Raw genomic sequence first — 21611 nt, forward strand, 5'->3', positions numbered from 1 at the left:
TGCCTCAACCCTTCTGTATGTCCTTGGATATAAAAGACTTGTTTGCCCTCTCTCTCTCATCCCTCCCAGGACTTTTTGGGAGGAGAGAGAGGCTCTGTTGCATGGCTAGGGGGCGGGGCTTGAGACCCCCCATACTTTATGCACACGTGGCGCCTTCTACACCAACAATAATCCTACAAAGGTCATGCTCAGCTTTTGAGTTTCCAACTTTATCGGCAATTCCTGTAGCAATGCCATAGACTTGAATTAATAATTTTTATGTTCAGCCCTAGGGAGCAATATGAAAATTTGTTGATCTGCTATCAAGTGAATGAAGAGGGTGACTATAGACTACATGAATTTTGATGGTGCTTTAAAGATCTGTTTCCAATCATTGCTCCAAACATAGTTCCTTGGGGATATTGACCAACAAAAGCCTCGGGAAAGACCAATAAAAGCCTCGAGAAATAGAACTAACTCTGAGCCAAGAGCTGCAGCTTCCACAATCAGCCTTTCTCATTTTTGGCCATTCACCGATGGATGCCAATTTCATCTCTAGCGAGGCAATGTGATTGCCACATGAGATATGTGTAAAATAGCAAAAAGATGTGGCTTTTATGCTCAACATTAGATGTTCCTATGCATCAATTTCCATTAGATGTTCCTATGCATCAATTTCCATTAGATGTTCATGAAGATCAACATCTAAGAGATTGTAACATGCGGATTCATGAGGGAAAACATCCCTCTAAGCTACCTGCCATAACAAGGTAGAATGGCAATGGCCCCAAAAATGTCCGCTTAGAGACTCATTTTTCTCATCTCTAGCGAGGCAATGTGATTGCCACATGAGATATGTGTAAAATAGCAAAAAGATGTGGCTTTTAAGCTCAACAAGCGCTAAGCAAAATGATTCTCTTAGCACTGCCCCAAAGAGGGAGTGTTATAGTGGAGCATTGGATTCTCCTTTGTGAATTTCCACATGTAATGTTTTCTTAATTATAAAGTTTTTGATTATAAACTAGTTGTGCATGACTAGATCCACCAATAACATGTTTTTCATCTTACTAAATAGAAATAAAAAAAAGGATGTGTTCTTGATGATATTGTAAAAGAAAAAATAAAAAGTCAATTTGGGTACTGAAATGCACAATTGAAATCTACAATTAGGATGGCATGTGACAAAGACCTATCAAATATATGTTGCACACACAGTGATGTCTTTGAATTTTAAGAACAAGCATGGAATAATCATAAAAAAACAAATGAAAAATAATCCATCAAAAACATGTTTTTTTTAAATATTTCAAGAGTGTCTTATGAATCAAGCAATAGGCAAGAAAGGATACAACAACCTCAATGAGTATGATGTTACAAGTTGGAAAGTTGCCATGGTGTTTTTGAAAAACACTATAATGGCTCAACATAATAGTTTGTAACAAAAAGAAACAAGTTGAATTACATTCAAGTGGCCTACCTAGAGAAGTTGTGTTGCAAATTTGGGTCATGCTATTTGTGTTGTTGTGTTAGTGTAGTGTATACTAGGGAGTTGTCTAACCAAATATACATAGTTTTTTCCTTGCCTATTTTTTAGGTCGTGTTTTTCTTACCCAAATATGGTCGAGCTTAGAACCATGAATTGTTATAGGTTGCTGAATTGCTTGTTTCATATCATGGTACTCCATGAAGTGATGAAGTTTTGTCATGCTTTCACTTTTTTCATTGTAGTCAATGTTGAAGTCACCCAATATGTAAGTTACATTGTTTGCAACTATTGTAGCTATTAAAGTGTCGAATGAATAAAGGACAACATGTGTGTTAATCTTGGGTTATTTATATATATTGAGTATCGCAATGTCATGCAAGTTAGAGGAATCTAATGTTGTTAGCAAGTACTCAATATCTTTTTTGTAGTGGAATGCTTCATGTTTGAGTATGAGGTTGGGTGAATAGTAAAGGGAAACAACTCCACAGGCTTTCTCTTCAAGATTTTGTGCCTCAAATGGACTCTGGTAATTCTTTTCATACTCAGCTTCAGTGGAGACGTTGGGCACCCATGGACAATGTATGTGTCTACTCGGAGGAGACTTATCATGAAGGCGTGGCAAGCTACACCTTCTCCCAAATGTAATTTTTTCTTATGGAGGTTGGTCCCTTGTAAGCTATCCACCAAGGACAGGCTTGGCAGGTGGTGAATTTTTTTTAAAAAATTAATTCTCCACGCAAAAAAATAAAAATAAAAAAAATAAATTGATACTTGAAGATGTGAATTGGCGCCAATTGTGGGTTTCTCTCAATGGAGGAATGCTTGCCTCAGAGCCTCCTTCCACAGGAACCCTCGTCCAAACGCCCCAGGAACGACCACCCTCCTGAAGCGGTCGATGAGGCGTTGGCTCTCTTACGCCGTCGTTTCTGCAGCAGCGCTTCCTCGCACCACTTGCTTCCCGATGCTCATGAGAACAAAAGGTCCCTTCATCTTACTCATCCTTTCGTCACATTCCCCCCTAGTGTACTTGACTCCTTACGCTGTTGCGATTTGCAGGAAACTGTTCGACGTCTTATCCGAGACCGTTTCTCATGCTTCCAATAACTCAGTCCTGTTACTTGGTCCTGGAGGTTGCGGAAAGTCCATCGTAAGCAGCGCTGCCCTGCTCTGCATGTCCAAATATGTGATGCCATGTTGTTTGTGCAGTCTTACACCCACATTCCTGTATACAAATGCAGGTTCTGAATCAAGTTGTGACGGATTTACAGCTCAAATTTCCAGAGATGATATCGTTCGTAAGATCTTACTTCAACCTGCGTTAAGAATGAATTGGAGGAGCAGAATCTCATATGTTTAACGGAATCTAAATTGTCATTTGATTGCGGCGTAAATAACTGTCCGTTGCTGAAAACTGTTGTCGCTTTTCAGGTTCGGTTAAGCGGTCTCCTTCACGCTGATGATCATTCTGCACTGAAAGTGAGTTAATCGGTCGTTGAATCTGCGGAATACAGAGAGAAGATATTGAATTCTATTCATACATTGGCCATATATTTAATGGAACATCCTCACTCTTTCGCCCGTCCTCCCCTTGAATTACCCCCCTTCGAAAAAGTGCCAAAGGTTCTAGTGATAGTTCACAACCAAAAGTACCACGCGCTAGCTGTTCAATACTACCGTTGCTTCTCCTTTCTGCCGCCCAACCCTCTCTCGGTCCCCCCTCTGGCTGCCTCCAGATATCAGCTACTACCTGTCAAACCTCCGCCTCCTATAATAGATCATCTGGGATGCGAACCCCTTTTTTGGGTAGTCCACGGCGATGCTGCTCCAACAAGCCGTCATGCCTCCTCTGCCCAAAGGAAAAATGAAGGCTGCTACGAATCCTAGTAAACTCTGCCTCCCTCTAGGAGTCTCTACAACTGACTGTGAAAATAAACTGCTCCTAGGTGCTCCTCTGTGCTGCTGGCATCTCACAAACGAAGCTCCTCCCTGCTTGTCCTCCGCAAACTCTAGATTGTTGAAGTTACCACTAATAATGTAGGAGTCAACATCTGGAAGACTCCGTCAAACGACTCTAGAAAGCATGCCGATGCTGCCTGCAAGCGGGAGCATACACTTTCAGAATCCCGATCTGAGACTCTCCCACCCTAAGGCCCATCTAGACTGTTTGGCTTGCGATGAGCTCGCCCTGATCAAAGACCTCCGGGCTACTGCCTGGGAGATTGAGATGCAGACCCTGCCACTCCTACCTACTGCTGGGGACCAGACCTCCGAGCCCTTCCTCGGGAGAAGATAGTGGTGACGTCCAATGTCTAATGTTGAAAACATATGCTTCCGAATCAGAAGAAAATCCACCGCCCATCCTACCACTACTCTCTGCAGCTCCTGTCTGAACATGTACTGCGGTTGGCTACGTGCACGGTTGTGGAGCTCGTGCACGCTCCAACTAACCATGGTCCCACTCGTAGGAAGGGGGTGTTGGAGAACAAGGCTCGCCTATGGTTGGGAGCTTGCTCTTGAGAATCAGATCTCTATGACTTCATAGGGGGTTTGGAGGGACAGTAATTTGTGTTCGTGCACCTGCGTACCAAGGTCGCGACTAACTCAATACCAACCTTCCGTGCCCATTGCAGCATGAGGAGAAATCTACCCCAAACATAGCCTGATGAGCGCTACTCGAGGCAGCAAACGGATCACTCCTATCACCAAACCGGAGGTGGGTCTCTCTGGGGCAAAGTTGAGATGACAATGAGCAGAAGCCCCATACTTGATCCATCCCATATAGGCCCATTCAATCATCCATCATCTGATACAACTGACCATCCATCATGGCATCAAACATCGTCAGGTCCACTTGTGGAGGCAAATTGATGAACCCAAAAAGGATGCGTGTGGGAGCTAACCACGTTGATTGAGCCTCGAGGTTGCAAAATCAAAATTGTTAGCTCTAGAGGCATAGGATACAAGTTCGGAGTCTCAAGTAGCTCCAGAGTCCATGGTCTGAGCCTCCATAAGTCCTTCAGGAAAGGAAGCCCAGCTCGTTAATCTCGGAGAGGAAAAATGAGAGGATGAACCCCCTTTCACTGGCACCCAAGAAGAGGCCGAGTCTTGTAATGAAGGGGGAGAGGATGCGGCCTTGCCCTTATCCAAGGGATGGGGATGATGGCTGGGTATTGAGGAAGCATGAGGGGTAGGAGGAATGGGTGAGTTTGTTGTGGGGCGAGAGACGTAGGGGTGGACGGGAGAGGGAGGGACGGGTGACTAGGGTGATAATAGTAGGGGGCAGGGGGAGGGAGAGGAGCTAGGAGGGGGTGGGAGTGGAGGGCGAGAAGACTGTACCTTAGTCGTCGCTGGTAAAGAGGAAGCTCACTGTTGCGTGTGTATCTGGGAACTTTGGGCCTCCTCTCCAACGGTGGTAGGACGGGTGAGAGGAGCAGTCACCTCCGAGCCCTTAATCACTCCTGTATTCTACTGTTGCTACAAGGGGACCTGGATCATTCAGAAAGAGCTGCTGGAGGAGCAAGTTCAGGGAAGATGGGCAGCTTGCAAGGGGGACATCTAGATTGGTCCTCCTATAAGTGAGAGGCTGCTCGAGCTCTCTTTTTGCGATTGGCCCGATGTTGTGGATTCTTCACAGCCAACTTGCTTAACTTGTCTCCACTTTGGTTCATCTTCCCTCGAAGGACTCCACCCAGAGGGTCTGGGACTCGTGCTTGCTGTTGCCCATGTGGTTGTTGGACTGAGGAGATTAGACGGCAGTCCATGGACGGCAACAAGCAGGATGCAGTCGTAAATGTGCAAAGGGGCAGATCACAGTTCAGGGGGAAGTTCCAAGAAAGAGGAAAGTCTGGTAGCAAATTCAGGGCACGGAACATTGAGTGTTACCATTGTGGCAAGAAGGGCCATATGAAAAAAGATTGCTACAAGCTGAAAAGAGAGCAAAAGGATAAGACAAAGAATGCAAAATTGGGGTGCAAATAAAAAGGTAGAGAGTCCAAGGGAGGACAAAGGAAAAGTGAAGATCGAGAAGATCAATGCAGTTACACATGATAGTGACAATGACATTCTCTTCATGTCTAGTTTATCTGCAGAGTTGCTTACCACTTCAGATAATGCATATTCTCAGGATTGGATTTTGGATTCTGGTGCTTCATTCCATGTTACTCCCCATAGGGAATGATTCTCCACTTATGACAGTGGAAAGACAGGTTGTGTGCATCTTGTAAATGACTATGCATGTGATATAGTGGGAGCAGGTGACAAAGTTTTCTTTTGCAAATGGGTCTGTATTTGTTTTGAAACATGTGAGACATGGATCTGCATTTGTTTTGAAACATGTGAGACATGTGCTTAAGTTGACCAAGAGTCTTATTTCAGTGGGTCAGCTAGATGATGCTGGTTTTCACACCACTTTTGGCTTTCAGAGTTGAAAAATTGAGAAGGGCTCTATGCTTTTGGCTAGGGGTGTCAAGTGTGGGACTTTGTATCCTTTACATGTATCAGGGGTATTTGATCATGTTGTTGTAATAACTGAGCAGCCAAGCACTTTTTTATGGCATTGTTGGTTGGGTCATATGAGTGACAATGGGATGAAACTCTTATGCCGTTTGGGTTATGTATCGCATTTGAGTTTCTCTGATTTTAAATTTTGTGAGCACTGTCTCTATGGGAAGTAAACTAAATCAGCCCATAAAAGAAGAGGAAAGAAAGAGTTTGAAAAGCTTAATTTGGTGCATTCAGACGTGTCCAACTTGTTAAGGAGAGGGAGAGGCCCGACTCTAGCCTTTAGTGCAATCCCTAGCTAGGTGACTTATTTGCCTGCAACGAAGACATTGACTTGGTAATTGGATGCCTCTAGTCTCTGTTCGAGTGTTCTCCCCTCAAGGGTCTCAAGAAGAATCACCTGCGAAAGAGACTCTGGATCCTCTACGACCATCCTGAGCCTCAGAACCCCATCATTTGCCACCGTTGAAGCTATATTTTCTACGGGGGACTCTAGTACGGTGCCTAAAGTTGGGCTGATGGAGGGAAGGATGGATCTATACTCCATGGGAGTCCCAGGAACCATGTCCTTCACCTTAAAGCCATGATACCAAGGAAGGAGATAAACTAGGTACATGGGGTCCAAGGAGAATGGGACTCTACTCCACAAGTGCTTGGGTGGTGAATGGGGAGCTCAACTAGAGGAGGAAAACGCCTCTACCGTAGATGGTGACCTCCTGGATGTGGTCCCCTTCTAATGCCAAGTTGTCTGGATCCAATCTCTCACCTGTCTCCTTGTGGGTGTGAGACCGACAATTCTGCTCACTACTGCCTTGTCTTGAAGTGAGTGCAGTGCTTGCTTCAGCTATTGCTTATCGTCTGGAGGAAGGAGAACCTTAACAGCTGTGGGATTCGAGGGCGTTGCCATAGACCTTTGGCCAAACCAAAGGTTGCCGCCAAGATTCTCTTGCTCCTAGACAAGCAAGAATGTTGCGTGTCAAATGTGTAAGAAATCCTAGATTTACTATATTTAGAACTGTGCTAAGGAATAGAAAAGAGACTGAGATAGCAGAGAACAAGGAATAATTGTATTGCTTGAATGTCTGTAGGGTGGATGTGATTGTGTCATCCATACAATTGGGCCTCTCTTATATAGAGAGTGAAGAGTCACACATGAAAAGGTGTGTACTCCAAAGGGTATGTGCATGAAGAGGTGTGTACCCCTTGTGAAGGGTGTGACCCTTGATGAGAGGGTACATTACAATAGGAATGTCTCTTCATTAGAATGTCTCTTGTGAAGGGTTATGCCTCATTAGGAAGTGTCCCGTCAAAAGGGCAAGTGTCCCGTCGAAAGGGCATACCCTTCCACAAGTGTCCATTCATTAAACCATCCATAAGTCTAGAAAGAGAAAGGAATACGTCACAGATCGTGACATCCCCTCCCACTCAAAAGAAGACCCTGGTGGAGATAATGAACTGATGTAGAAAATATCATAGTAGATGCTGAAAATACTGCTGTAAAAGATCAGGGTACTGTTGTAAGTCTTCATCAGACTGCCAAGTAGCGTCGGAGTCGTCCAGATCTCGCCAAAGAACAAGGAATTCCGTGATAAGTCGATGTCGAGTCTCTTGCTGTCGATGGTCGAGAATACGCTTAGGAATAAGGAGAACATAATCGTCTTCGATTTTTGGGACATAATCACCTGCAGGAGGAACTGCTTCATCGCCTGGAATGTACGTCTTTAGCCAAGAAATATGAAATGTGCGATCAACAATTACCATAATCTGAGTGTTACCTCTGGAGGATCGTGGTAGTGTTGTAATAAAATCCATGGAAATACTTTCCCACCTTTCAGTTGGAACTGGAAGAGGCTGAAGAAGTCCTGTTGGAAGTCGTCGACTTGCTTTCATTTGTTGACAGGATAAGCAAGGTGTAACCATTTTGATGACATCTCGTTTCATCTGAGGCCAGTAGTATGTTGCACTGAGTAACCGATAAGTCTTATTGATGCCTGGATGGGCAGCATAAGGAACTACATGATGCTCTTTTAACAAAAGACGTCGAACATCCTTGTCATGTGGTACACAGACGCGATCTTGATAATACAGAAGGTCGTCCGTATACGAATAGGATGAGAAAATCTTCTGTTCGGAAGTCGAAGGTTGATCTTTGGAAAGAACCTGTACTGCTGTGCCGAAGTCTTTATCATTGAAATACTTTTCTTTGAATGAATTTGGAACATCCACAGATAATGTAGAGATTACCATGGCTGATGCTAGAGGTAACCTGCTGAGAGCATCTGCAACTACATTGCGTAGTCCTGGTATGTACTCAATGGTCATGTGAAAGTTGGCCAAAAACTCAACCCAGCGTGCTTGTCGAGCGTTCATGACTGGCTGAGTAAAGATATACTTGAGAGAGTGATGGTCTGTCTTGACCACAGAGTCGGCACCCATGAGATAATGTTTCCAAGAGCGATAAGCATGTACAACAGCAAGAAACTCCTTATCATAGACCGGATATCGGGTTTGGATATCAGATGTTTATGGCTGTCAAAAGCAATAACTCTGCCTTCTTGCATCAAGACTGCTCCAGTAGCGATGTCGGAAGCGTCGGTCATGACCTCAAATGGAAGGTTGGGGTCAGCAATAGCCATAACTGGTGTGGTAGTGAGTGCTTGCTTGAGTTGTTGGAAACTATACTCTGTTTTGGGAAACCACTGAAAAATTGCTGTGCTTTTCAATAATTCGGACATAGGAGCTGCGATTTCGGAAAACTGATAGACCTTTGTATGGTAGAAGTTTGCCAATCCGAGAAAAGAGTGGACATCATGAACATTCTTAGGAGTAGGCCAGTTTTTGATTACCTCGACCTTCTTGGGATCCACAGAGATGCCTTGAGCAGAAATAACATGTCCCAAATATTCAAGTTGGGTCTTGAAAAACTCACACTTCTCAATGTTGATGTAGAGAGAATTTGCGCGGAGAACTTCAAAAACTTGGTGAAGATGTTGTTTGTGCTCATGTAGGGATCTGTTGAAAACGAGGATGTCATCGAGGTAAACGATGACGAACTTATCGAGGAAAGGCCTGAAGATGTCGTTCATTAATGTCATGAATGTGGCCGGGGCATTGTTTAACCCAAAAGGCATGACCAAACATTCATAGTGTCCATACTTTGTTCGAAAAGCTGTCTTGTACTCATCGCCTTCTCGTATGCGAATTTGATGATAACCTGAACGAAGATCAATCTTGGAGAATTGTGTTGCATGTAGAAGTTGATCGAAGAGGTCATCAATGCGAGGCAATGGATACTTGTTTTTGATAGTGAGCTTGTTGAGGGCTCGATAGTCGATGCAGAGGCGCATTGACTTATTCTTTTTTTCCACAAGTAGTATAGGAGATCCGAAAGGGCTGCGACTGGGCCGAATGTGACCTTTGTCGAGTAGTTCGGTGACCTGTCTTTGGATTTCTTCATTTTGAGTGTAAGAAACCTGATAAGGAGGTTTCGACGGTGGATTACTGCCTGGAATAAGTTCGATTGGGTGATCTACTGGTCGTCGAGGTGGTAACTGCTTTGGCAATTCCTGTGGAAAAAGATCCAGGTAAGGCTGGAAAAAAGGTTGGTTGAGGTATTCAGGAGGATCCTTAGCTGGTGTCTCCTCTACTGCCGTAACCAACAGAAGTGAAGTCTTGGCTTGGCGTTTACGAACTGGGTTGCTGGCAAGGCTCAGGTGGATGGTATTCGCCATTCGAATAGCTTTGCCTTTCTTGTCTTGTGCTGAAGTAGCATCTTCTTTTTGGGAAGTGCTAGGTTCCATATTGGAATTTTGCTTTGGTCGCTTGGGACAATCGAACCATCTATGGTCGCCTGTACAGATGGTACAAAGTCCTTTTGAGTTGGAGTTGTGCTTCTTGTCAGTGGCCGCACCTTTATGTTGGGGATGTCGGTAATGACTTTGTGAAGAAGAAGAAACACGATCCTTGGGAGAGTGCTTCTGTTGGAATCCAGCAAATGATTTCTGAGGCTTCTGGGGATCTTGAGACTGTCGCTGACCTTGATTACCGAAGTTTTTTCGAAACCTGGTGTTATCTTGAGGGCGAGCACCTTTGGCCATAGGAGAGTTCTGTGTGCGATTAGCACTCTGCTTCCCTGTGTTTAGGAAATCTGTAATGCGCTCTGCGTAAGCAATAGCGCCATCTGTGGTGGTGATATTTGCTTTAAGAACATCAATGCGTAACGAGGGATGTAGGCCTGAGATGAAAGCATGAAGGCGATCATCCTCAGTTAAACCATCAATCTCCAGCACCAATGTGGTGAACTGAGAGATATAAGAAGACAGGGAACCGGTTTGCTCCAACTGTCGGAGTTTTGAACATGCTTGGAAGTCCGCATTGGCAGGTACAAACTGCTTACGGAGCATGTGTTCAAAACGTTTCCATGTTAACACACTTTTTCCGTCCTTTAAGCGTCTTTGCCACCATAGAAATGCTGTATCCTTCAGGAGGGAGGCTGCCAAGGCGATCTTTTTGCCTTCCGTGAGGTCAACAGTGTCAAAATACATGCGCATTTTAGCGAGCCATTGGTCAACTGTTCGGCGATTACGTTGACCAGTGTAGGCTTCCGGAAGTTTGACGTCAAGTCGTTTAGTTTTGGAAGCTTGAAGTAATCGGTAGAGAGCACGTAGTTCAGTGTTTTCTACCTCTGGTGGGAAAGAGTCCGCATCGTCGTCGGGTTGCGTCATGTCATCCTTTGTATGTGCTGGACTTCGAGAATCTTGGAGTTGTTGAACTTTTTGAACCAAGTCGGAGATGCTGTCCTGAAGCTGAGATATTTGAAGTTGCAATTGTGATTCACTTTGGACGTTGCCTTCAGGGGTCTTTTTGGGACTTGATTCTTTAATCTTTGGAGAGGCTTCACGCGAGCGGTGCGACATGTCGGAAATCCCTGTGAGAAAAGTGCGAACTTGCGCTCTAGTTTGTACCATTCTTGGAAGAGGATTCGGGCTGCTCCTTGAGGTTGCTCATGTTGGAGGGGGCAGGCGAGGCAGGATGGAACCACCCATGGAAGTCTGGTAAAGGAGGTCCTGTCTGAGGTAACACTGGTGATGCCGAAAAAGGTGTTACTGCTCGTGATAAGACAGGGGTAGGTAGCAGAGTCCACGGATCTGAAAAAGGGTAAGGAGCTGCTGTCGGAAGAGGAGGATATCCAAGAGAGGGAGTGCCTTCAGAATGTAAATACTGACTTGGAGAAGGTACAACCTGTAGAGGAGGATATCTGGGAGCTGAAGGAGGTGGAGAGTACCCTGGAGATGCCGAAGGTGAAGGGTAAAATTCTCTCCAAAAATGAACCGCAAACTCCTGAGGAATATCGTGTTCCGGATATCTTCGTGTCTCGTGGAACACAACCTGTACTGTGCTGAGGAAATAATGTAACTGAGGTGCCTCACGCAGAAGGTAGAGGATGTGATCCAAGTCACTCGGAGGGCACGTGACACAGAAGACCCAAGATGCAAAGGCTCCAAAATGGGCTGGCTGTGCAATTTGAACACGATATTGTGTAGTAGCTGATGCCTGAGGTGTCCTTGAAAGGCCGGGTGAATTACCAGGGGTTTCCATGCTTTAATGTGGATTCTTTCATTTGCTGTAATTTGTTAAAGAGAATCCTTAAAAAGCAGATTGGAAAGACTCCACTTGGCAATACTTTAATCTACCAAGTGATTGCGTAGAAGAAGGCTGCAAATCGTTGTCCGGAGGTCCATGTTGCAGTGTTTTGCGAGGAGTGCTCGAGGCTTGTCTGGTCCGGGCTGTCAACGGGCTGTCTTCATCGCGCGAATAGTGGCAACTGGTGCTGAATTGGCAGGGCGAAAATGGCGAAACAAGGAGAGGGCAGCAGGCTGTCAGGAAAAGGCAGGTATCCAGGTCTGCAATGGCAAGGCTAGGGCTGCAAATAGCGAGGCAAGGGCTGGCAGCATAAATGGCGAAACAGGGACTGGCAGCGCAGGCTGTGCAGCTGTACGGCTGGCTTGCGCAGGCTGTACGGCAGGGCAAGGGCTGACGCAGGCTACCGGCTGGTCCGGACGGTGCAGGCTGTACGGCTGGCAGCGAAGGTATGCGCAGGGTTGTACGGAATGACTGCGCAGGGCTGTACGGCTGGCTGCGCAGGGTGCTTCGAGATCCGTACGGTGCAATAAAGAGGTTTGCCTCCCAAATTGGGGGTTTAGTTAACCCTAGGGTAGCTAGGGTAAACCTAGGGATAGGGGATGGGTTTAATTTTTTTCCCTTTTTACCCCTCTAGGTACCCTTTTGTAGGTACTTGGGGCCTAAAAGGTGTGCCTATTCGAAGGGGTGTGACCCTTGGAATAGGTGCACCTTTTCATGAAGGGGTATGTCCCTATTGTTAAAAAGGGTGTGACCCTGCATGAATAGGTATGTCCTTTTGTCCACGATGGGATATGTCCTGTGAGTGAGGAGTCGCGACTCGTCACCAAAAGGTGTGTCCCATGGTGGAAAAGGTGCGTCCCTTGGTTTTGGGACAGCCCAAGCACCTGAAAGGACACGATTTTGGTCGTGTCCATTCACATCAACTTGTGATGTGAGGGAGATGGAGAGGCTAGGATGACTTTAGGCCGGGTAGGCGTTTAAAAATTTTACGCTCATCCTCTCCATCTCTTCCATGCACAATGTGCACGGATGTCCTTCTAGCGGCAAAAATGTATCAGATCAGCGCTAGAAGGTGGGGGGCATTTCCTACAGGCAGGAGCGAATTTTGCTCTGATACCACTGTAAGAAATCCTAGATTTACTATATTTAGAACTGTGCTAAGGAACAGAAAAGAGACCGAGATAGCAGAGAACAAGGAATAATTGTATTGCTTGAATGTCTGTAGGGTGGATGTGATTGTGTCATCCATACAATTGGGCCTCTCTTATATAGAGAGTGAAGAGTCACACATGAAAAGGTGTGTACTCCAAAGGGTATGTGCATGAAGAGGTGTGTACCCCTTGTGAAGGGTGTGACCCTTGATGAGAGGGTACATTACAATAGGAATGTCTCTTCATTAGAATGTCTCTTGTGAAGGGTTATGCCTCATTAGGAAGTGTCCCGTCGAAAGGGCAAGTGTCCCGTCGAAAGGGCATACCCTTCCACAAGTGTCCATTCATTAAACCATCCATAAGTCTAGAAAGAGAAAGGAATACGTCACAGATCGTGACAAAATGAAGAGGAAAGGGGGGAAAGAAGAAAGTAAAAAGGAAGCCCTTAGCTAGGGACAATTGGCAAAATTCCTTAGATTAAGAGCAAAAGAAAAGCCCCAAAGAAGGGGAAGGAAGCCGCCAAGAGCTTGTCACCACTGCTGCAAAAAACCAGTTGCTGATTCTTTACCAAGTGTTCTAAAGAGGTCCCAAACTCAGCAAGAGCAGGCCATACTGAAGGAAGGAACAGCCCCATAGGTCCCTCACAGGCTGGCTGTCAACCCTTGGAACTTGAAGGGATAGTGCACTGAAAGATGCCAAAGGAAGTGAGCGGGCTGTCTCAAGTTCAGCCACCATGAACAACTAGAGAGACACACTCCAACTGAGAGCTGCTGCTGTCGAAGCAAAAAACGTTGAGATGGGCATTCGAGTCCACAATGCTGAAGTGATGGGGCTGGCCAGTCGCACAAGGCCAGCCAAAAACTTGCCATGCATGGGCTGGCTGTATGCCCCCTGGAGAAAGTGCCAGGGAGCCCTCCAGAGGGCTTACCACAGCTGCGCCTAGGCTGGAGACCCCTTGGAGGGACTAGGAGCTGCTGCACAGCCCAATAGCAGCACCAATGAAGGGGGGGGGGGGGTGAAGCAGCGCACCCCCATCTTGCAGCCATGCAGACTGCGCCAAGGCCACGAGTACCCGTACGGGGGGGCAGGGAGGCTATGAGTGGTGGAAGGAGCTCAGAGAACTGGAGGAGAAGGGGGGGGGGGGGGTTGCAGCAAGCAGGGAGAGGCGTCCAGTAATGTCTCACACTTAAAACATGTCTTTGTTAAGGCTCCGATATTGTCTTGGATGTGAAGCCTGTTACCGGGGTTGACAGATGGCGAATGACAAACATGCTCTTTTATATTTCAATTTGATTTTTACATATTTGCAAATGAACAAAATCCAGTGTGTTTTTGTGGGCTTGCTGCAGGAAATCGCCAAGCAGCTATGTTTGGAACATCATCTCACTTTTTCCAAAGCAGTAAGCTACTCATTTTCAAAGCTGTCATGCAGTTTTGAATTCTGTGTGTGATTGTGTGCATGTTGTTTGTACATCATTCCTTTGGAGACCTTCCTCAGGCCCAGTTGGAAGTTCTTTATTACTGTTTTTGGTTGTGAGTAGTAGCTGTTCCACTTTGCGACAGCTATGGATGTAAATGCTTTCTTAATGCAAACTTTGTTCTAAAATAAAAAAAAAGTCTGTTTGTACATCAGGATGAGAGGGTAGAAAGACACGTTTGGAGGAGGAAAATATAGGTGGGGTTTACAAAGGCTATGGTATGGTGCTGTTCCTGAATGTGAGCAAGTCCAACATCAGGCAGTCAAAAAACCTCACTTTTTATTTTTTATTGAATCATACCATTGTTTTGCAGAAGGTTGAATTGGTGTCTTTAAGTCTTTTAATTTTGCAAAATTGGACCGAAACTAATGGAAGAAACAGGGCCGGTCCTCGAATGCACTCAAACTTTTTTGCTGCAGTTGTAGAAGGTTGTGTTTCTCAATGGCTTCATCGCTCCAAAATCATTGAGGAGGAGAAACCTAATGCTAGTCCTCAAGTTGAATGTAGATTGTAAAGGACCTCAACTCTCTCCAACAATTACAGCCAGGAAAGTGCACAAGTATAAAAAAACTCAGATCTGGAAGTACAACAGAAAGAATAGCAAGAATAGGTCCTCTAGAAAAGCTCCACCAAACATGAGATGAATCATGATATTCACACTGAAAGATGAGTATGCATGTAGAAAATTGTAATGCAAACTCAAAAGAATTGGGAAAATACTTAAACTTAGAAATATAGGAAATAAACGGCAAGAAACAAGTGTGGTATGGTGAGCTGATTTGTGAGAATGAGGATGACTCTGTGGAAGGTTAAAATCAGAGGTTCTTGATGCATGAGGAAGAAGGTTATAAGATGAGCCCGACTGACCATAGAGAGCAACAGCAAGATGATCAGTAACACAAGTAGCACCTCAACTAAAGAGAAAAGTTGGAAGCTGAAATTTTTAAACTTTATTTTATTCTCTAAGTATGTGGTCCAGTTCACACATGTAGCCAGCTAAACAGCTCATACATTTATGTTCTTTCTTAGCACATGCCCTTACGGCATCTGTAGGCAGTTTTGATCTTCATGCATTAAATGAACAGCTTAAGAATCCCCTTTGCTTGGTAAAAGTTACTGAAAAGAAGGATTGTCTATAACAACAAAAAGTTGAATCAGGAAGGAAAGTGTAGGGACGAGGAAGGGATAGAGATGTTTGAATGATGTCTTTGGATATGCCTGCCTGAAGAGTCACATTAACTTCATATATTTATGATTTCCTTTCTTGGGTATTATGTTCTCCAGGCTTCTTTTGATGATAATTCACACTTTTTGACAAGCATGTTAAGGTATCAAAACAATTGACTGAAGCTTCCTTTTCTTTTGGGTCATGTATTTCTACATCGATTCTGTAATGGAGCATGGCTCACAAGGTGTATGATGTTTTGTAACAGAGTGTGTGCTCTATCCCACAAATCGCTCATATTTATTCTTAATGATTTTGACCTGTTTGCTCAGGTATTGTACTGCCTTATTCGTGCAATAGTATTTCAAAAAAGTAGTTTCTGCTTGAATTCAAGTGCAAAGCATATCTTCATGATACAAAATACCACAATCTCTCTCTCTCTCTGTGAACCTATCAATTGTATACGTTTGCACAATTTGGCCGCAGGTGTCAAAACAAAAAGTACTTTACAATCTTCTCAATATTATGCAGTCAAAAGATGCACAAGCTGCTGTTGTTGGGCTCAGTTGCCGCTTGGTATCTTCACCACTTGGCTGTCCACCTAATGAACATAATATGCTTTCTCTCATCTGTATTGCAGTTACTAACCTCAAAGAATAATAGTCAGCACTAGTCAATATTGTAGGATAAAAATTGAATGGTTGTATGTTGTTATTTTGGGAGGATTGGTTCAGGATGCAGATCAACTTTTAGAAAAACGAGTCCGATCCCGCTTCTCGCACCGGAAACTCTTATTTCTTCCCCCATTGGCAGAGGATCTGCAAAGGTGTGGTAACACTGATCTTGTGTACAATCTTGGACTTGAGTTCTTGTTTGTAAAACATACACAATATAAAGTGAGCCTCCTGGTCATTATTCGGGGAAAAGCTGTAGGGAATTTCACATCCTGATTATGTGGATGCAGGCTGCTGCCATCATTACTTTCTCTGCCTACCAATTCCAGCTTTCGTGACATAAATTATGCTGAGCAATTCAACTCTATCACCATGGTATCCTTTGAACATATCAGATAGTGCCTGAAGCATGGCTTAGTTGCTGCTTACCTAGTTGATTGAGCACAAATTAAGAGAAATTTAAGTTTAAAACATCTATGCCTGTTTTGCCATGCGATAAGAGCTGCCTGTGAGGTTGTATTAATACCAGGTGTCTTATTAATCAATTTTTGTAATTGGGTTCTTGACCATCCCAAGGATCTTCTCAAGAAGGAGGAAATGAAAGAGGTCCTTGACTGCATTACAAGCGTGGATCTCAGTCCACGACATGTGCTCAATTTCTTGTACGTCTCATCTTAGTGCATTTTTATTTTGAGAAGACTGTAGTTACTTTCTTGTGCCGATTCTACATTGTCTTTTTCATTACTGCAGAAAAACACTTGTAGCTTGAAACGAGTAGTTATCTGGATATTATATGTCAAGGAAAATGAGTGCAACTTTTTTTATTCATGGTTAATTGGATGTGGGTGATTTAGATTCTTTGCAGTCTGTGCGATTAATCGGGAGCACGGGTTCCTTTCTCTCTCTCATTTTAAAGCGGCAAGTGTGGCTCTAAGATGTCGTCCTAACCTCGACTCACTAAAGGGTGCAGTGTGTGCTTCACCTACAAGCTTTCTTTTCCATGTTACAAGCTTTTGTCAGGGTCCCAACAGTATGTCTTGTTATGTCTGATACACAAGGATTGCATTAAAAAACGTTCATAAAGGACAATCCCCAACTATCGTCATGACAGTTGCAAGGTATCTGCGCACAGAATCTTATCATCTTATGTAGCATATAGGCATGATTAAAGGCGTGATACAAGTGCCTTCAAGAATCCTCTGTTATAACACTTTCAAGGGGAAGCGTCAAACAACTCTAGTGAAGGGGAAATAAAGATAGGATTAAGTTGGACTCAGCTCTCCAATATGCTGAAATCAGGGTATGCTTCTGAAACACTTTTTGGTGAATGTACCAGATGCTTCTGTGCTGGAACTTTACATGCTGGTGTCCATGAAAAGATTAGAAGGGAGGGATCGGGAAACATACAATTTTATCATGGTCTATAAGGGTTTGTATAGAATGGGTTTCAATAGTGCACTTATGATGTCATTGTATCAAACTTAGAATTTAAGCGATCAAATGTCGTGGTAATACTTATTGGACGCTTTCTGTGGCAGAGTATAAAAGCCTCCATGACACCCACAGTACCTGTGATTTGTATTCACAACAAGTTTGTCGACGGGTTAGGATTCTGACTGACATCGATAAGTTGTGATGTTGGCTTAATTTGCCTTTAAAAAAATACGTGGGTTAATTATGCTCCATTTTGTGGTGCTTGTTTTTTAATTGATCTAGGCCTTTGAGAATTTGCTGGAGAGGCAGCTGATCATGTTTGCAGATGGCAGAAGGCACAGTACTGGCATAGATTTTTGTCCTGTAAAGCTTCTAATTTCAAGCTTTGAACTCGAAGAGGGCTTAAAAATGAGTCCTGTTTGCCCGGTATTGTGTACATTATGCGAGGGCAATGTTTTGCTATTCTTTTTGTTATAACAAATGTCCTAGCATGACACTGATTAATGGTCATGTTTCTATGGCATTTTGACAGACAATTTTGCGCCAATGGTTTGCACACGAGGGGTTCAAGTAGCTTCAGTTCGATATGAAAAATTATGTGAGTCTGTCTTGCAGGTCATTGCGAAATGGTGTGTTGGGTCCTTTCAAATTTAGAAATCCTAGTATGCGATTCTGGGACACAGTTGTAAGCATTCTCCCTTTTGGAAGAGCTACTAAAGTGCATTGGGAGATCAACTTGTTCATCTCTTAAACACGTGGACGAAAGAAATTGCATCTGTTGTAATTTTGGAGGAACCACGTCTCCATAGAATCAAATGTTACAGAGGGCTGAGCTGAGGTGGTTCTTTTATAGCTGAGTTTGCACAGTTTTGGTCTTCCACTACTGCCTATTTCAGTGAAGAATGATTCAGATCGATGCTTGCTTTTTTCAAACCTGCTATCTAAAAACTACTTGGTTTTAGTAGCACGAAAACCATGGACAATAGCATTGGCTGAACTTGAAGTCTGCTCGATGTGGGAAGCAAAGACTTTCCAGATCTTCCCTTTTAGCCATATTGTAAATCAATTAATTTCATAGTATTTTCACATCCATCTGTGAACTGAAAAGATGGTCTCAAACGAAATTCATAACTCAAATGTTCAAATTGAAAGCAGCTGAAACAACATACGATTTGCAAGCAATCAACTCACTCAAAAATTACATCTTATAGCTTGCAAGCCTATGGCTTTTGTAGTCACGACTATCTGAGTAACGACTTTATTGCAAGTTCAACGAGCTTTGTTAGCAAAGGCTACTAGGAGTGATGGCTGCACCAACCCCGTTGCGAATTCGTCCACCTGCCTTCAATGAAGGCAAGCTCGATGGGACGAATTATACTTTGTGGAAATTCAAGATCAGCGCGATCTTGGATTCATATGAGCTTCTGGATACTGTTCTGGGATTGGATCCAGAACCGGTTGGATCACCGAATCCAAACAACCCCAACGTCATAATGCCACCGAATGCAGATCTTCTTCGGGCATGGAAACGAAGGAACGCAGATGCACTTTGCGCTCTTGTTACCAGTTCAAGTGATTCTGTTTTGACTCTGATTCAGCATACAGACAAGGCAAGTGAGGCTTGGAACATATTGAAAGGTCAGTATGAAACGCGGAATCAGACCAGAATTTAAAATCTGGAGAATATGCTTGTTGCAGAGAGGTGCTCTGATGGAGAATCAGTTGAGACATTCATCACACGGATCAAGAATCTATGTGATCAGATGGCGGCGGTTGGGATTACAAAGACCAGCGAAGAGTTGGCCAGAAGGTGCATTCGGATCCTTCCACAAAAGTACGATGCGTTGGTCACGACACTCAACACGCAGGTAAGAAATCCACCCCACTTTTGAAGAGTTCAGCGCGATGCTTCTAGAGGAGGAGATGCGAATGAAGACCCGCGATGGCGGAAGTGATGCAGCATTCTCAACCACATCCAAAGGGAAGGGTGGAGAGAAGAAGAATGGTAAGAAGAAGTTTTCAGGTAAGTGCCACTACTGCAACAAAAGCGGTCACATGATCAAGGATTGCAGAAAGAAGCAGCAGGACGAAAAGAACGGCACTACACAGTCTTCTTCGAAAGGCAAGGAATCTGCCAACACAGTTGAAACTGAGTTGGAGCTATGGGTTGCAATTGAAGAAATATGCTCCTCAACAGAAGTTTCAACAACGAATGATTCGTGGCTCCTTGATAGTGGAGCGTCCCGTCACATGACCAGAAAGAAGGACTGGTATAGCTCTTTCAAGCCTCTACAAGAGCCCATGAACGTGACGGTCGGTAATAATGCAAAATGCCCTGTGGAAGGTACAGGTACTATCTCTCTTTCCATTCAAGAGGGTGAAACTAAAGAGCTTTCTGATGTATTACTAGTTCCTCAGCTAAAGAAGAACTTGCTTTCGGTTGCTGCGATAACTGATCGCAACTTGGAGGTGCGTTTCAAGAGGACCGGAGCAGAAATCCTTAATACAGCGGGCAAGGTGGTCGGCAAGGCAGTAAGGAAGAACAATCTCTACGAGCTGACGGCACTAACAGTCTCTTCAGGAGTGGGCATCAGTAAGGTATGGCATGAAAGATTTGGTCATCTTAGTTATCCTATTCTTTTGGAAATGCAGAAAACAGGGATGGTTGCACACTTGTCTGCACTCTCAAAGGTGCAGGAACCTTGTGAAGCTTGTATGATGGGCAAGCAACAAAGGAAGGCTTTTTCACATGAGAGCGGCTATCGGGCAAAGGCTCCTCTACAATTGGTTCATGCTGATCTCAGTGGGAAAGCTCCGACTCAAGCTTTGGGGGGATGTAACTACTATATGCTTATCGTCGACGACTACAGTAGATACATGTGGGTGTATTTTCTACGAGATAAGGCTGAAGCTCTTGGAAAATTCAAACAGTGGCAAAAGATGGTGGAAAACGAAAGCGGGCTGAAGGTAAAGAAGGCAAAAGATGGTGGAAAACGAAAGCGGGCTGAAGGTAAAGAAGCTTCGCACGGATCGAGGAGGAGAGTTCTTGTCAAAAGAGTTCGACACATACTTGCACGAGAATGGCATTAAGCGCCAACTCACGACTGCACATACTCAGCAACAAAATGGTGTTGTAGAGCGTCGCAACCGTACTGTCATGGAGATGGCACGATGCATGGCACTAGGTAAAGGACTGCCTAAGTCTTTTTGGGCTGAGGCAGTCAATACAGCAGTCTACATCCTCAATCGAAGCTTCACAAAGGCGCTGGGGGCTTTGTCCCCAGACTCCCACCGGGGGCCTGCGCCCCCCGGACCCCCTGCTATCGGGGGGGCTATCGCTCCCTCGAACCCCCCCTTTTTGCTTTACTAACGATTGAACATCATGCTAACAAGTAAAACTCGTGTAACTAAAGAAAAAGTAGACTAGAACTGGCGTACAGTTCCAATTGGCGTAAATGACCTATCATGCTTTTAGTTTTGGAAGCCTCTAGAAGTTTCCAGAGACCCAAGAATAATGGAGTGACAAACACTTTCATCACCACTTACATAGAGAGTTGTGACTTTCCATATGCTTCTACTTTTTGCAACCAATCAAGTTATGCCTTATTACCATAAGTGTGATTTATAATAAATCAAAACTAACAAATTTCCATAGACACAATACAAGACTACCTTGTCACACAATCATCCATGGTTTCCAAAAACCCTCCTTTAAGATTTGTAAGTAGGGATCTTTGTAGAAGTGGAGTTTTGTTGAAAGCCCTTGTGTCTCAAACCAAGGATAGTGCAACAACAATCATCATAACTTGACCTGTATAAACATTCCCAATGGTTATCAAAGTATTTTTGAGTAGAACAATTGTGTGCCTCATCTTAACATGAGAGATCATGGAACAAGTTGACATGGGCATAACATCTCATGTACAAGAGGAAAGAAGGGGGCATGAATTGGTGAAGGGGATGGAGGGGAGGAGAGGGAGTTCAGGAGAGATGGTTGAATTTAAGGGAGGATGAATGAGAGATGGAGAGTGGGATATGAATGCACAGAGGAGTGAGAATATGAAGGATGGGCTGAATTTATGAGGGAATAGAACATGGATG

At 44.2% G+C, this 21611-nt stretch overlaps 1 protein-coding gene across 1 annotated transcript; it reads left to right on the top strand.

The window, feature by feature from the left end:
* Window positions 1-2275: 2275 nt before the first annotated feature.
* On the top strand, window positions 2276-18589 carry ORC4 (origin recognition complex subunit 4). Its single transcript, XM_087375688.1, has 16 exons — window positions 2276-2445; window positions 2522-2612; window positions 2704-2760; window positions 2894-2941; window positions 14109-14159; window positions 15522-15565; window positions 15671-15734; window positions 15889-15978; window positions 16137-16228; window positions 16367-16451; window positions 16653-16738; window positions 16931-17040; window positions 17413-17505; window positions 17615-17679; window positions 17793-17936; window positions 18043-18589. The coding sequence occupies exons 1-16, from the start codon at window positions 2276-2278 to the stop codon at window positions 18082-18084; spliced, it is 1332 nt and encodes a 443-aa protein (XP_087231814.1). The 3' UTR covers window positions 18085-18589.
* Window positions 18590-21611: the final 3022 nt, after the last annotated feature.

The sequence above is a fragment of the Dipteris shenzhenensis genome, chromosome 6 (assembly GCF_047967505.1).
Source record: "Dipteris shenzhenensis isolate YYH24624 ecotype China chromosome 6, Dip_SZ_1.0, whole genome shotgun sequence".
In the NCBI taxonomy this organism is placed as follows: domain Eukaryota; kingdom Viridiplantae; phylum Streptophyta; class Polypodiopsida; order Gleicheniales; family Dipteridaceae; genus Dipteris; species Dipteris shenzhenensis.